Source organism: Cyprinus carpio, chromosome B19 (genome assembly GCF_018340385.1).
Source record: "Cyprinus carpio isolate SPL01 chromosome B19, ASM1834038v1, whole genome shotgun sequence".
In the NCBI taxonomy this organism is placed as follows: Eukaryota; Metazoa; Chordata; class Actinopteri; order Cypriniformes; family Cyprinidae; genus Cyprinus; species Cyprinus carpio.
In genome coordinates, this window is record NC_056615.1 from 296274 (window position 1) to 313649 (window position 17376).

Below are 17376 nucleotides of genomic sequence, written 5' to 3' on the forward strand. Positions count from 1 at the left end.
GTCAGTATATGCACAATTAATTGCATTTAATTTTTCCTGTGAGCAAAGTGATCATTATTTCATAGATAACAAAGAATAAGTCTTTAATGATTATTTTTTATTTATTTTATTCTTTCTTTTTTGGGGGGGATTGGGAAGAGATCTATTACTGTTCGTCCCAAATGCTTTGACTCGTTTTTTGAAACAGTCTTCACACTAAACTAACAGTCTATGACTGGATCATTTTGCATGGATCAAAAAAAAAAAATCAATTAATTACTTACTTGTAGCCTACTGAAATACACACACACACACACACACACACACACACACACACACACTTACTTACTTGTAGTCACACACACACACACACACACACACACACACACACTCACTCACATATACAGCCTATCCTACATGGCGAACGTTACAAAGCGGTCCAAATGTGGACCTAACGTTAAATGGTTCGCCTCATCCGAGGGACGTCCCCTGTTTACTGGGGTGGCCTTCCAGGTCCGCACACTCCACGTTGGGACACAGCTGCAGCGTCGGTGTGACGCAATCGCACTTCATATCCGGTCTCGGAAGGGCGCGCGCTGCACTTTTGGACACAGCTGACGTCACTACTAGCGTCATCAGTCAGCGTTGGTCTCCTGAGGTAAGACAATCAGTTCACGGTGCTTCATATAATTGTAGGATTATAAAAACACAGTTTGTGAAAGAGTCATTCTGTATCGTTTTCATCTGGTTCAGCGCTATTTGTGCGTCTTTTCTGGCGTCTGCTGACTGAAATAGAGCCTGCTAAATACATTTAAGACCTGTGATTGTGTGTGTGTTTATGCTCGTGTTTTTAATTATTCGGAGCAGTAATGGTATTGTTTTTGAATGTCACTTGATCAGAACATGATCTGTGAGGGGAGCTCGCTCCGTGTAACGGTCTGCAGTTCTTTGTTCAGTTTGCGTCATCAAAATTAACAAGATAAAAAAAATGGCTTCAAACTTTCATTTTCCGTTTTTTGTTTTAAAATATATCACAAACAAACGGATAATTAGTTACATACAAAGATGACTTTGGCAAATTATAATGAAAATACATATTTTATACATACATATTTATATACATATTCTTGCACACACAATGAATCTATTATTTACATTTTGTTCAAATAAAACATACTACAACTAGAAGAAAATTACTGCAGTTCACCAAAAAGGCTTTTTCATGTTCCAAAGATTGTAGGATGTACCTAGTTATAAGACAACTTACTACAGGTGAGAGTTTGCCAATATTTCCCTTACTGTATACAGCGCACAAATATTTTATGAAGAATGACTGTAATTTATCAATAGGGTTGTAGTATGTTCCTAGATATAAGACTGACTCACTGCAGGGGTGATTTTGCCAAAACCTTCCGTCATATATACACAGTAAACAATTATTTTCATAAAAAATACTGTATGCTCCCATGTTTTTGTTTTTCATGTTGCAAAGGTTGTAGTATATTTGCAGTTAGAAGACTGACTTATGACACGTGAAATTTAGCTGAAATCTCCTTTACTGTACATACATAAATGTGGCCAAAGACCACAAAAACAGTCATAAAGATAAATTTTTTTTTCATCTGAAAGTTGAATAAATAATCTCTGCATTGATGTGTGGTTTGTGAGGAGGACAATATTTGTCTGAGATACAACTATTTAAAAATCTGGAATCTGAGGGTGCAAAAAAAAATCTAAATATTGAGAAAATCATCTTTAAAGTTCTTAGCAATGCATATTACTAATCAGAAATTAAGTTTTGATATATTTACGGTAGGAGATTTACTAAATATCTTCATGAACATGATCTTTACTTAATATCCTAATGATTTTTGTCATAAAAGAGAAATGTATAATTGTGACTCATACAATGTATTGTTGTCTATTGCTACAAATATAACTGTGCTACTGATGACTGCTTCTGTGCTGCAGGGACACGTATGTTTAGAAAATACTGTAATTCACCAAAATGTTTTTTATTCTTTCTTGTTAAGAGTGACCAGACTGACTTACTACAGCTGAGATCTCTATTACTGTATGAAAAATTACAGTAATTTACCAATTGTTTTTGTTTCATGTTCCAAAGGTTGTAGTATGTAGATACAAGACTGACATACTACAGTGAGATTTTGCCAATACCTCCATTCATATGGAGAACACAATTATTTAAAATATTACTGTAAGTCCCATTTTTCAAAGATTCGAAAGGCTATAGCATAAAATGCTTGTGTACTGTACGCGCAGTACTGGTAAAATCACACCTGTAGTAAGTCAGTCTTGACACTAGGGCTATCTTTACACAATAATTATGTAGTCAAAAATGGAAATGTTTTTCCCTTGCGTTTTTAAAAAGTTTCATGTATACACGATGATTTCAAAACGTTTTGCATTTACACATATCCACCAAAACTGCCAAAAACGCTGTGTTACGTATGCAGGCCAGTAGTTAGCGTGCTGTTTGTTCGTGCTTGCCGTTAAAATCGACACATACTGCGCATGTCTACATACCTAACACGTACTACGCATGATGTCACCATTTTCAAAGGCTCCTGTATTGGGTGTTTACATGGAAACCATAACGGTGGCATTTTCAAAAACTTGCGCTCTGAAACCTGTTTTCAAAATTATGTGTTTTCAGTCCCCAAAACACTGTTGTCGTGTAAACGAACAGACAAAACACATTAAAAGTTTCCCATTTTTGGCTGTAAACGTTGTTGTGTAAATGGCCCCTAGGCCTACAGCCTTCTGGGTACTTACAGTAGATGCTATGAACATTTTGTGTGCTGTGCATATATGAAGGAAGGTACTGGCAAAATCGCACCTGTAGTGAATCATTAAAAAGTAATACAAGTAGGGATGCTCATTTCGCTTAATTTTTCGGTAAACCACTGCTCATAAACTGCTAACTGATAAAATTAGAACAATAGATTAGAATTAAATAAAAATAGAATCTGTGATGATGCATAAAAATACAAACAAATATTTCATTTTAACATGCAAACAGCAGCATACAGAGAAACAACAAAACCTGGATTCACAGATCCTCAAATTATCACACACCAGCAGTGCTTCTGAGAGCAGAGAAATCTGAATAAAATCATATAAATCAAAAAGAAGAAAATAAATAGGCCTACACTAAATATATATACATTAAATAATTATTGAATAAAGATGATAAAACTAAGACACAGACTGAATCCTTCAGTGCACTTTGAAGAACGGTACTGGCCTTGTTCTTCACATCAGACATAAGCGTTTGTAGCAGGCCTACCTCAGTGTACGTGTCTGGATTTAAGTAACACGTAGCATGCTGTACGGATAGACTGCCTGCTAACTGTTAGACCCACGGCAGAAACACCATCACAACACTCCCGTCAATTTGAGCTTCGGGACTTTTCATCCAGTGCTCATATATTTCTGTCCACAGCATGTTTTTGCAGCGCTGAGCAACATAGCCAATCACAGACATCTGTTGATTTCATCAACACAGTGGCCAATCAGAGGCGGTTAAGTTACAATCCTTTCACCACCCAAAATTCCGGTGTTCTGTAGGGATGTTCTATTCCGACATTTTTGGAATCTATTCTGATTCCTGGTTCTGGAATCGATGGGATTCGATTCCAAGAATCGATTTGAGGAACCTAATTTTGCAATGACTGCAGGATGTAAAGGTCATAGAAAGTAGCCTTCTCATAATATGAAGCTTCATGTGTAAAAAAAAATGCTCTGACTGATTTAAAATTGTATTTTTGTCTGCATTGTCCATGAAATTAGTCATAGCCCACAGCTCAGCAGTGGACATGCGTTTATTGCATGAATAAAACAAGACATGAAGTGTCTAAAATACATGTGCACAGTTCAGCTGAATGATGTTTACTTTAACAGTATGCTTTACACAAAATTAGCAAACTATACACTGAAACAAAATAACCAGAACATTAACAACAACACTGATATAAGATTCTTTTAGGATTCCATTCCCAGCCCTAGTGTTCAGTTCAGTTCTGCTGAGTTCTACACATTTGTGAACTCTCATTAAAACAAGTGACATGACGTAAATAAGAAATTAATTGTGCAGTGTAAAGGTTCTTTTATTACTTCTTATAAACCTTGTGAGATCACGATGAACTGCAGTAAGATGAGTGACAGCTTTCCAGTGATTATAAGGGCAGCGCCCATTGCGCACTTTCAAGGCTATAATAATCCATTCAGAATTAGAATGCATCCACTCATGGATTCACTCTCTGATAACCATTCATCCAGCATTGCCAGTTGCCACTGTGTTGTGTATTCTACATCAGTTAACTTAGTGAAGGTGAAGCAGGTGCTTGCTCAGTGAAATGTGTCTGTATAGCCACGCTGCACGTGACCTGAGTAAACAGATAACTTATGTATAACATAATTTTTTCTTTCACCAACATTAAAAAAATTAATTAATTAAAAATTGAAAAAAAAAAAAAATTGAATTTAATGTTAACTGATAGTATTAAAAGGTTACATTTCTTACTGTCTGTTTACGGTTTAAACAGTCAATATGAGCATCCCTAAATACAAGCTTTTTAGTTTAACAATGTGTTATTTTAAATGTTAAAGGGGTCATATGACGTTGCTAAAAACATCATTTTTACACATACTGTACATTATTGTTTTGTCCTCTATGCCCCGCCTTCTGAAACACACCGTTTTTTACAAAGCTCATCGGTCTGAAAAGCGAGGTGTGCTCTGATTGGCCAGCTATCCAGTGCGTTGTGATTGGCCAAATACCAAGTGTGTGGCGGAAATGTTACGCCCCTCACCATATTGTGATGTGTGTCCCAGCATGATGAGACCAATAAAACCCATTACAAACGAGGCATTTGCTGCATCCAGTGGGGACATAATTACTGATTATAATGACTTATACTGTGTTTTTACACGTTGCGTATCGCACCACGTGTTCCTGTGGCTCAGTGGTAGAGCATTGCGTTAGCAGCGCAAAAGGTTGTGGGTTTGATTCCCAGGGAATACACGTGGCAGAAAAATGTATATCCTGAATACACTGTAAGTCGCTTTGGATAAAAGGGTCTGCCAAATGCATAAATGTAAATGTAAACATAAAACAATGTCTGCATTTGTGATCGGAGAAATGACAAACAACAAGCGCTACTCTGCTCCACTGCTCAAAACTCACATTTGAATCATCTTATCATCAAATTCTTTAAATATGTAAAAGATCCAGCACGGATTAGCTCCAGGCATGACAAAGCAGATATTGTCCTCTTTGTGGGAGTCACACTTGATTTGTTTTCAAGCATATTCACATTTTCTATGTATTTATGTTTTGGCTGTGGGTTAATGCATTTTTAGCATTATCTTTTTTAACATGAAGAAGTTTGCTTGATTGTAACACTCAATTTGATGATGAAAGCATTGAACTGATAACTGATTTATTTTTACAGCAATTCACCTACAGTTCAGCATTTTCAAAGCGGTTTACCAATAAGTGCTGGAATGTTCCCACTAGCCTAAAAGTGAAGAGGATAAAGTTGGTGAGAGAAAATTGAAAACATGAATGATCCAGAGCCCTGCGTAATAAAACAGGAAGATATTGAACAGCAAATAGGTTGGTGTTTGTTCTTAATTCTTTAATAAGGTTATAATACTTTGAAAATGTTTCAAAATCAATTATTGAGTACATAATACATCAGATACATTAAGTACATAATATATCAGGGTTTTTCCTGCATAGAGAATTATGAGGCGGCCTCCTCAGCTACATTTTGTGCCGCCTCTGGTTGTCGACAAAACTCAGTCAGGAAGTCACGCACAAGCATCTCTGAACAGCGTCTATTAGAGCTTTTAGTTCATATTTGGAAAAATGCTGATATTTTTATACAAGTTCACTTGGTATTTCTTTACACAGAATCATCATTTCAGTTTATTTTCCACTGATTTACGCAATCTGATAAACAATCTGATAAGCATTAACCCTCAGAGGTCTAGGGGGTTTTGGGGGCCTGGAGAAGTTTTGACATGCCCTGATTTTGTGCTTTTTTTCAGATGCTTATAAACATATACATGGCTAAAGTCTAATAACACTGTAATCAGTATGTATGTACATGTACATGTATGTACATGATTGTGTTTTTGAGAAAACAACGTTTATGCGTGGTTAGTGAAAAACTACAATTTTGAAGTCACTGAAATAAGGTCATAAAACACATACAGAATATTTGTTCACAAGACTGTCAAACCTGGAGCTTGTAGCCTAGAATTTTTGCTTCAAAATGATGTGAAAATCATCTTGTTTACTCACTCACAGAAAACAACAGATTGATTTAAATTTTCTAAGACACTTTTTGTTTCGAAAGGGCATATGCGAGTAGGCATGATTGACCATCAATATTAGTGTGATTTACACCTGAGAAGACAAAGGCCTGCATAATGAGCTGCATAATGAGCCTTTCAGCCAGGTGTGTGACTGAGAGGGAAGAGTTACAAGAAAGAATGTGAGGAATAAAATAAATGTATATATTTTTATGTTTGTAGTTTATTTAGAATATATTCAGTTATCCCACAAAATAACTTGAGATTCACTTGCGAGTGCAGTTAAACAGTATATTAGGAACAATCAAAGCTGAATTTTTATCATCATTACTCCAGTCACACGATATTTCAGAGATCATTCTAATATTCTGATTTGCTACTCAAAAAAAAAAAACGTATTATTATTATTATTATTAACGTTAAAAAGAGATGAGATTTTTTCTTTTTTTTTTCTGATGAATTGAAAGAACAGCATCGTTTGTAACATGATAAATGTCTTTATCATCACTTGTGTGCGTAATAAAAGTTTTAATTTCTATATATACTGACTCCCAGCTTTTGAATGGTATAGTGTACATTGTTACACTTGGAGTAAGACTGGAGTAATGATGCTGAAAATTTAGCTTTGATCACAGGAATAAATTAAATTTTAAAATATATTCAAATAGATAGCAGTTATTTTAAATAGTAAAAATATTCCACAATATTACTGCTTTAGCAAATGCAACTTTATGTATTTTGGACCAAATAAATGCAAGCTTGGTGAGCAGAAGAGAATTATTTACAAAAACATGAAAAATCTTGCTGTTCAAAAGTTTTTGACTGGTATTGTGTCATGTTGAAATATATAAATGAACATCACATACCTAGCATTTCCAAAGTGTATATGTTTATGTGCTCTGAAAGGCATACTAATTTTTTGAAGAGACTCATGGGAGTGTGACTGTGTTCTTAGCTGTGTTCCAGGTTCCTGAGAGGGCTGCTTATTTGCATTGGCTCGCTTTGCAAAAGGTTCTTTTGTTATCCTCTGAAATAAAAAAAAGTAACACAAAAAAAAACTACTTATTATTAACATAATTGTGATGGTCACTGATATTAGTGCTAATTTATAGAGAAAAAAGAACACAATTACCACATAGCACACATATTATCAGTGATATTTACAGCTTACTTGATACATTTATACCTCAGACGATCGCAAACACCAATGACAGGGTATAACACATTCAAAATATTTACACCAGATCAGATATTCATGAAGAAGCTTAGTTACATTCATAAACACAAGCATGCTTTGTATGTGGGCCTATACAATATATATAGTTATAAACATAAATGGTTATATTCGTGAACAGAGAATAACCTATCACAGTAAAGTTTTGTCTAATCATACTAACTGACATTAAGCTAGCAACATTATAACTCATATTACTTTTATATCGTATTCCTGTCTATGTTATAGAACATTCTAAAAAAAAAAACATCCTGGCATCTGAAACACTGAGATGATGTCAGTGAAATTTCATAATGTTTCACTTGATTATACATTTAGTCAGGAATTTTAGGAAAAAGTCTAATTAGTAAAATGTGTACAAGTCATATGAAAACTAATACAAGTAGAATAATAAAAAAAGACTTACTCGTGTTTAAGATCTCTGCTGGGTCAAGCTGCTGCATTCTTTTTTCTGAGGTAATTCAAATCTTATTCCTCTCAGCGGTCTGCTTGAGGGGAATTATGTCTTATTCCTCTCAGAGCGAAGTGAACAGTAAAATTAAAAAAAAAACTTGAAGAACAGTCTCTCTGCTTTGTTTGCTGTTATGGGGGCATTTACACTCTGCGTGCTTCACTTGGACCATTATAATATCAATAGCGTGCTGGGCATGGTCGCATTAGATATAATGAAGGGAGACATGAAAGACTGGACATCGCGTTGTTTTCATATGGATTACTTTATCACAGAATATTTGTTTTCGATAAGACTTGCTCAGTTTAAAAGTAGACATGTAAAGCTTTCTATATATCTCTCATATCTCGGTGTTGAGTATTTGCTGCGTTACAGTTAATTTTAATGACGCATTTCTAAATGAAGATCACGCAGAACCAAGTCGGCAGACAGCACACCCTGTTTTCTTTACTTTGTAAATGCACAAAGTTTTGTTGTTATTATGTGTGTATACAAATAAAAGTAGACCCTTTACAGATTCGATTGAAGTGTTGCTCTTATCTGTATGATCAAAACTAAAAGTGTAAGTTCTTTTCGGGTTTATCAGGAGAAGATGCCTCAAAACGCGTATCCGCGTTAGTCGACCCCAGAGGGTTAACTCATATTAAGCGATCATATCTCTGTATGAATGAAAGATGCACAGTTATTTCAGCGTCTGTCGTTTCACCAAATGAGGACTTAAATACATAAACAGCATCTCCAGAGCATCTTCATTAGGTACACCTATTCAATTGATTGGTAAAACAAATTGCTAATCAGTAAATCACAGGGTAGCAACTCAATGCATTTAGGCATCTAGATGTGGTGAAGATGACTTGCTGAAGTTCAAACCGAGCAACAGAATGGGGAAGAAAGGGGATTTAAGTGACTTTGAACGTGATGTGGTTGTTGGTGCCAGATGGGCTGGTCTGAGTATTTCAAAAACTGCTGATCTACTGGGATTTTCACGCACAACCATCTCTATGGTTTACAGAGAAAGAAAAAGAGAAAATATCCAGTGAGCGGCAGTTGTGTGGACGAAAATGCCTTGTTGATGTCAGAGGAGAATGGGCAGACTGGTTAGAGATGATAGAGAAGCAACAGTAACTCAAATAACCACTCGTTACAACCAAGGGTATGCAGAACGCACCATCTCTGAACGCACAACACGTCGAACCCTGAAGCAGATACAGCAGCAGAAGACCACACCGGGTGCTGCTCCTGTCAGCTTAGAAAAGGAAACGGAGGCTACATTTAACACAGGCTCACCAAAACTGGACAATAGAAGATTGGAAAAACATTGCCTGGTCTGATGAGTCTCGATTTCTGCTGCGACATTCAGATGGTAGGGTCAGAATTTGGTGTAAAGAACATGAAAGCATGGATCCATCCTGCCTTGTCTCAATGGTTCAGGCTGGTGGTGGTGGTGTAATGGTGTAGGGGATATTTTCTTTGTACACTTTGGGCCCCTTAGTACCAATTGAGCATCGTTTAAACACCACAGTCTACCTGAGTATTGTTGCTGACCATGTCCATCCCTTTATGACTACAGTGTACCCATCTTCTGATGGCTACTTCCAGCAGGATAATGCACCATGTCACAAAGCTCAAATCATCTCAGACTAGTTTCTTTAACATGATAATGAGTTCACTTTACTCAAATGGCCTCCACAGTCATCAGATCTCAATCCAATAGAGCAGCTTTGCAATTTGGTGAAATGGGAGATTCACATCATGGATGTGCAGCCAACAAATCTGATGCAACTGCGTGATGCTTGTCATGATTTCAGTCTATGTTCCCCTGTCTTGGTTTTTTGTGGACTCTTATTTTGAAGTTTTCTTGTTCCCCATTGTTTCTGTGTTCCCTTGTTCCTTTGCCTATCTTGTTAGTTTCCATAGTAATTGATTACCTCCTCCCTCCTCTTTACCTCGTTATCCTGTCTATTTAAGATCCATTTAGTTCCTGCCCAAACTGCCGAGTATTGTTTGCATTTATCGCTGTTTAGCCGATAGCAACGTTGCGGAGCCAATTCCCAGTCTAGTTCTTAGTTCGGCTATATTCTTAGTGTAGTCTCGTTGTGTTTCCTGATTTCCTGGTTTCTGATTCTTGCCTGTGTATCCTGGATTTTACCATTCGCCTTGCTATTTCGGACTGTGTTTGCGCCTCACTTGGACTATTGCTCATGTTCACGGATTACCCCTTTTGTCAACCCCTCTGGATGTTGTTCCCCAATCAAAGACCTACGCTTGCCCTAGGACTACTCCTGTGTTTTGCCCGTGCCATACCTGTTTGCTGCTGTTTCGGTTTCGACCATGTCTGTGTTTAGACCATGTTTATTAAAAAAAACCTTGCAGATGGATCCGCTCACCTCACGTCTCTGTCACTCTGTTACAGAATACCAGGCCCAGAAAGATCCAGCAGCTGTTCAAGTGAACACTGGCCAGGTACGGACACTGCAAGAATATTATTAGCCCTTAAGCAGGGTCCACGATCGTTAGAGAACTATATTTGGGAGATCTTAGCCTTTGATCACTACTCCGATTTACCAGACATTATTTTGATTTGATTTGAGTTTTGCTGTGATGTCGTTAATCAACGTCTTCAGTCAGAACTTAGACGTGAGGGTCCGCGTTTGTCACTTGCTCAGTTTATGGACTTTGCTTTGCTGTCTGCTTGCTCATTATTTACTGTGGGTGTCGTGGAGGAGGACCGCAATATCGCAGTAATGGTGGCCGCGAAATCTGATCAACCGCAAGAGCTGGGACATTCAAGTTTGCTGATCGCTACTCCAGAGATTCAACCTGCTCGTGAAATGGTGGCTGCACCGGAGCGTGCTCCAGTAATCGAGGCGACAGCAGAGCCCGTTCGCAAAATGGCGAAGTCACAGTTGATCGTCATGAGTCCAGTAAAGCCACAGATGATCTTCCTGAGTCAAGTCAAGCCACATTTGATCTTCCTGAGTCCAGTCAAGCCACAGCCGATCGTCCAGAGCCTCATCACTTCTCAGCCGATCGTCCAGAGTCTCGTCACGTCTCAGCCGATCGTCCAGAGTCTCGTCACATCTCCGCCGATCTTCCAGAGTCTTTTCATGTCTCCGCTGATCTTCCAGAGTCTTGTCACGTATCAGCTGATCTTCCAGAGTCTCATCACGTCTCAGCTGATCTTCTAGAGTCTCGTCATGTCACGGCTGATCGCCATGTCTTATCTGTTCATCATGAATCCTGTTACTCCCTGTCTGTTGCACCCAGATCCTTGAGGTCAGCTCTTCAGTCTTCCAGACTGGCACCCAGCGTGGAGGATTCAATGCTGGTGTCAGCACGTGCAGCTGATATCCCTAAACCAGCACACTCAACCCCTCCTGTTCATGAACTAATTCCCTTGCCTGCAGCACTGGGGTTTGCTTTATGGTGTGTTTGAGCTGCATACACCACCACTGAAATTTTAGAGATGGCGGTGGCCACTGCTGTATTTCCAGAGGTGCTGGCTGACACTGCAGAAACCCCTGGGGTAGTGGCGTTGGCTGCTGTGTTCCCCAAAGTGATGGTGCCTGCTGCAGTTTCTCCAGAGATGGCGACACATGCTGCAGAACCTCTCGAAGCAGCGGTGCTCACTTCAGCTCCTGGTATGGTAGTGGCACCCAGCAATGCACTCTCAGTCTGAGAGTCACGATCAAAGAGACCATTACTGAACTCTCTCTATGTACTGATGGTACTACTGTAGAACCTCCAGAGGTGGCAGCAACTGCTGCAGAACCTACTGAGGTGTCAGTGGTGTTCCCTTATCAGCTCTCTTTCTGTCCTGTCACGACTATGGAGGCCGTCTGTGAATTCTCCGTCTGTCCTGTCACGGCTACAGAGGCCTCTGTAAATTCTTAGCTGTCCTGTCACGGTTACAGAGGCCACTTATAAACTCTTGTCTTGTCCCGACCCAGCCACAGAGGCTGCCCATGAACTGTCGTCCAGTCCTGAACCAGCCATGGAGGGCAATTATGAACTAGTATCCTGTCCCAAGCTAGCCAAAGAGGCTGTCTTTGTACTTTCACCTTTGTCTGTCATTGCCAAAGAGGCCACTAATGAACTGTCTGTTTGTCCAATCACAACCAAACTGACTGAGTATGAACATTCTGTTTATCCAGTTCCTGTTGAGGGGTTTCCCTTTGAACTGTCTGTTTGTCCTGTTTCAATTGAGTCTGTCTGTGACATGTCTACAAGTTCAGTTTCAGTCAATGCATCTGGTTTTGATCTGTCTGCCAGTCCACTGCTCACAAGTGTGTCCAATTCTGAACCCTTAAACCTGCCTATCATGAGCCCCCCCCCCCCCCCCCCCCCCAAAAAATAATGCACTCAATGTTTGTCCCGTTAACCCTATTACTGCTACAGAGGTCATTCATGAACTGTCTGTTTGTTCTGTTTTCCCTAATGCGTCTGTTGAACCATCTACCTTGCTAGTCCCAGTCAGTGAGCCTGCTTATGAACTGTCTGCCCGTTCAGTGGTTACCAGGGAAATTGATGAACTCCTTGAATTCCCTGCCTCGGCCTTTGGGGCCGTGAATATTCTGTCTGTGTTGCCTGTCTCTGCTTCTTCTAGGCCTCAGTCTCTATCACGGTGTCCAAACCAGCCTTGCCCGCCCTGGCGGTTCTCTGCTCCGTCTGTACCACCGTGGTGGTTTCTTGCTCCAGCCTGGTGGTCCTCTGCTCTGCCCTGGTAGGCTTCTGCTCCACCCTGGAGGTCTTCTTCTCTGTCTGCTCCACACTGGTGGGCTCCTGTTCCGTCTGCTCTGCCGTGGAAGTCTTCTGCTCTGCCGTGGAGGTCCTTGGACCCATCTGCTCTGCTGTAGTGGTCCTCTGCTCTGCTCTGGTAGGGTCCTGTTCCACCTGCTTCATCATGGTGGTCCTCTGCTCTCCTGAACTTGAACTTTTGTTTTTTGGAGTGTCTGGAAGCCATTGACCTAGAACGGGGGTGGCGAATGTCGTGATTGTCATGTTGCTACGTCATGATTTCAGTCTATGTTCCCCTGTCTTGGTTTTTTGTGGACTCTTATTTTGAAGTTTTCTTGTTCCCCATTGTTTCTGTGTTCCCTTGTTCCTTTGCCCATCTTGTTAGTTTCCATAGTAAATGATTAGATCCTCCCTCATCTTTACCTCGTTATCCTGTCTATTTAAGATCCATTCATTTCCTGTCCAAACTTTCGAGTATTGTTTGCGTTTCTCGCTGTTTAGCTGATAGCAACGTTGCGGAGCCAGTTCCCAGTCTAGTTCTTAGTTTGGCTATATTCTTAGTCTAGTCTTGTTGTGTTTCCTGATTTCCTGGTTTCTGATTCTTGCCTGTGTATTCTGGATTTTCCCATTCGCCTTGCTATTTTGGACTGTGTTTGCTCATCGTTTGGACTATTGCTCATGTTCACAGATTACCACTTTTGTCAACCCCTCTGGATGTTGTTCGTCAATTGAAGACCCACGCTTGCCCTAGGACTACTTGCCTGTGCCATACATGTTTGCTACTGTTTCGACCCTGTCTGTGTTTAGACCATGTTTACTATAAAAAGCTTGCAGATGAATCCGCTCGCTTCACGTCTCTGTCACTGCGTTACAATGCTATCATGTCAATATGGACCAAAATCTCTGAGGAATGTTTCCAACACCTAGTTGAATCTATGCCACGAAGAATTAAGGCAGTTCTGAAGGCAAAGGGGGTCCAACCTGGTTCTAGCAAGGTGTACCTAATAAAGTGTCCAGTTTAAGGCAGTTCTGAAGGCAAAGGGGGTCCAACCTGGATATATATATATAATATATATATATATAGGGTTTGATTAGGCTTGAAGCAAAATTCTGGAGGGCTGCGGCTCTCCAGGACCGACATTCGTGACCCCTGTTTTAGGTCAATAATTGATTGATTTTGTTCATTTGAAAAAAGAAAAAAAACTGCAGCTCTAGAGCAAATAATATCATGAATTGGGCAGAAAATGGAGCCTAGAACTCAATTTTTATACCATATATATATATATATATATATATATATATATATATATATATATATATATATATATATATATATATAAGATTTTAATTTCAAACATTTTAAACATTTTACATCCCTGACTTAAAATATAGTTAATGAAATACATAGTTAGTAGTTCTCATTACAAAAATGTTCAATTTGTGCAGTCTGCAATGTTTAAAAATAATTCAAATGAACACATCTGAATGTTCATATTTCTATTATTATGTCAGGATTCACATGTTGTTTTCCTTTCACATTTCTCTCTTTGATTTTTAATTTAATTTATTTTAGTAATGTTTCAGTGATTTGATGAAAATCTAACTTTTGAAACATTTGAAAGTTTTTACTTTCATTTTAGAGAACAAGGAGATTGAAGAGCTCGTTGAAGCGGGGGAGAAACATCAGGTCAAAACTGAAGAGATATCCTGGAGTTCCTCATTGAAAAACAACAATATATGTCTCACTTGCTCTCACTGTGGAAAGAGTTTCTCAGGCAAGCAAAATCTTGGCCTTGACGTAATATTTCATTGTGGAGGGAAGCCATATGCATGTGATGAGTGCAAGATTTTGCCAATAAAAGGAAACCTTATTGAACCCATGAAAATTCACACTGCAGAAAAGCCACACACATGTGATCAATGTGGGAAGAGTTTCCCATATAGAGGAAACCTTGACAAACACATGAGGATCCACACTGGAGAAAAGCCACACAAATGTGATCAATGTGGGAAGAGTTTCGCACAAAAAGGAAACCTTAAAGAACATATGAAAATCCACACTGGACAGAAGCCATACACATGTGATCAGTGTGGGAAGAGTTTCACACATAAAGGAAACCTTACTGTACACAAGAAAATCCACACTGGAGAGAAACCATATGCATGTGATCATTGTGGGAAGTGTTTCATACAAAAAGTTCCTTTAAATGATCACATGAGGATCCATACTGGAGAGAAGCCGCACACATGTGATCAGTGCGGGAAGGGTTTCATACAAAAAAGAAACCTTAATGAACACATAAAAAAAGTCCACACTTGGGAGAGGCCATTCACATGTGATCAGTGCGGAAAGAGTTTTACACAAAAAAGAAACCTTAATGAACACATGAAAGTCCACACTGGAGAGAGGCTGTTCACATGTGATACGTGCGGGAAGAGATTCACACTTAAAGGAAACCTAAATGAACACATGAAGATCCACACTGGAGAGAAGCCATATGCATGTGGTCAGTGCGGGAAGTGTTTCATACATAAAGCAAGCCTTAACAAACACATGACAATTCACACGGGAGAGAAACCGCACACGTGTGCTCAATGTGGGAAGAGTTATACACAAAAAGGAGGCCTTAAAGACCACATGAAAATCCACACTGGAGAAAAGCCACACACATGTGATCAATGTGGGAAGAGTTTCAGAAAATCTGGCGTTTTTAAAGAACATCTGCTTATTCATTCTAGAAAAAGGCTGTATAGCTGTGATCAATGCGGTAAAACGTTTTTAAGGGCAAATTTCATGAAGGATCACCTAAAAGTTCATACAAAGGAGAAGCCTTATGTATGTTCTTTGTGTGGAAAGAGTTTTAGTCAGATGGGTACTTTAAAATTGCACCAGAAAAGACACAGCGGTGTGAAGGATCATGCTTGCTCTGACTGTGGTAAGGCTTTTTTTACAGATGGTGCACTGAAAGTGCACAGGACCGTTCACACTAGAGAAACCCCTTATAAGTGTTCACACTGTGACAAGAGCTTCAAACGCTCAGAATATCTGAGGATACATGAGAGGATCCACACTGGAGAGAAGCCGTATCACTGCCATTCATGTGGGAAGAGTTTCACTCATTTTTCTTCTCTAACCACTCATAAAAAAATGCATGTCTGAGATTATAGTTCGAGTTCTGATCTGTAAGACTGCATAAAATAATTATATTGATACTTGATTATTCAAAGATTATTAGAACATTTAATGAACTGATGATTATTTCAGATGAATATTTTTCTATTAATCATTTTATTAATTGTTCTAATCATATTATTATCATTAATCAGTTATTATTCATAACAGTTTTTCCCCCCAGGCCATATCCCACCTGAACAACACATAACACACCTCAGTACTGTACATCTGTACATAGCATATAGGCACATTCACAGTTCTGTCAATGGACATTTTTGCTTTTTCTGTATATTTTTATTACTATTGTTATTTATAATTTATTGTCTATTCTCTCTAATGTTAGTGTTTTATTACCTTAATTTTATGTATGTCTACACTATGTTTGTACTTTCTGTACTGGAAGCTCCTAACACTAAGACTTATTGCTTGTGTGTGTAAACACACTTTGCAATAAAGCTCTTTCTGATTCTGATTTGTCTTTCTGTGTTTTTAAATTTATATCACTTAGGGTGGGTTGCACCAACAAGGATTAAATGAAGTAGTTTAGAGTGAATCAAGGATTTGTTGATCTGGGTTTTATTTTAAATCAAGTTTTGTTGCACCACTTAATTTTAAACACAGTTTACCAATTTGCAGATTAGAATTCTAACATGCGATTAAAATCTCCAACTATGATTAATTTTTTTTTTAGGGATGTCACAAGAACCGATACTACGGTACCAAGTCAGTACTATTTCTTCCAAAATTTTGCTATCAATTTCTTCAAAAACAGACATAGTATCTTCTTTTTGATATTGCAGCCGAATCTGTCTGACCTCTGCATTACTTGAGGATGTGCTAATCTCTTTCCTGATATTGATGATCTTCTCAGAAAAGAAGGAAGCAAACTCACTGCATTTGCTGTCTGAGAGCATTTCACTGGCAGTCTGACTCGGGGGGTTTGTCTCTCCCTCAACAGTAGCAAAAAAAGTACAAGTGTTGTTTAAGTTACTGTTTATAAGATTTGAGAAGAATCTCTGTCTACCTGTGGCTAGTTTCACATTAAAAGCATGAAGGCTGTCTTTATAGATGCTATAGTGAATTTCAAGTTTCATCTTCCGCCACATCTGCTCGGCTTTTCTGCATTGTCTTGTCATACTCTGTACTGCTGTTGATTTTCTCCAAGCTGATTTTTGTCTGCCAGTCTTCTTGCTGACACAGGAGCAATATCATCAATAACATTCTTAACTTTTGAGTTAAAGGAATCAAGAAGAAGATCAACAGAGTCTGCAGAAATGCTTGGTGTTAAAGATATAGCCTCCATAAACAGCACAATAGTGTTCTCGTTAATGCATCTCCTTCTGACAGAGACAGATCTAGATTCATTGGTAGCAGAGATCAATATATCATATAAAAAGAAGAAGTGGTAGTGTAGTGCTACGTCCTTAAAGGGTCATGAAACCCCGCCGTTTCAGA

The 17376-nt window shown here is 38.7% G+C and overlaps 1 protein-coding gene across 3 annotated transcripts; it reads left to right on the forward strand.

Moving 5' to 3' along the window:
• The first annotated feature begins 398 nt into the window (after nt 1–398).
• LOC109111372 (gastrula zinc finger protein XlCGF57.1-like) lies at nt 399–17043 on the forward strand. 3 transcript variants are annotated; one of them, XM_042745367.1, is made up of 4 exons: nt 399–637; nt 5457–5620; nt 10423–10472; nt 14387–17043. In XM_042745367.1, the coding sequence occupies exon 4, from the start codon at nt 14626–14628 to the stop codon at nt 15904–15906; it is 1281 nt and encodes a 426-aa protein (XP_042601301.1). In that variant the 5' UTR covers nt 399–637; nt 5457–5620; nt 10423–10472; nt 14387–14625; the 3' UTR covers nt 15907–17043. The 3 variants fall into 3 exon arrangements, with proteins under 3 accessions (XP_042601301.1, XP_042601300.1, XP_042601302.1); XM_042745366.1 differs by lacking the exon at nt 10423–10472 and having other exon boundaries at nt 410–637; nt 14387–16759; XM_042745368.1 differs by lacking the exons at nt 399–637; nt 5457–5620; nt 10423–10472 and adding an exon at nt 12762–12885.
• Nucleotides 17044–17376: the final 333 nt, after the last annotated feature.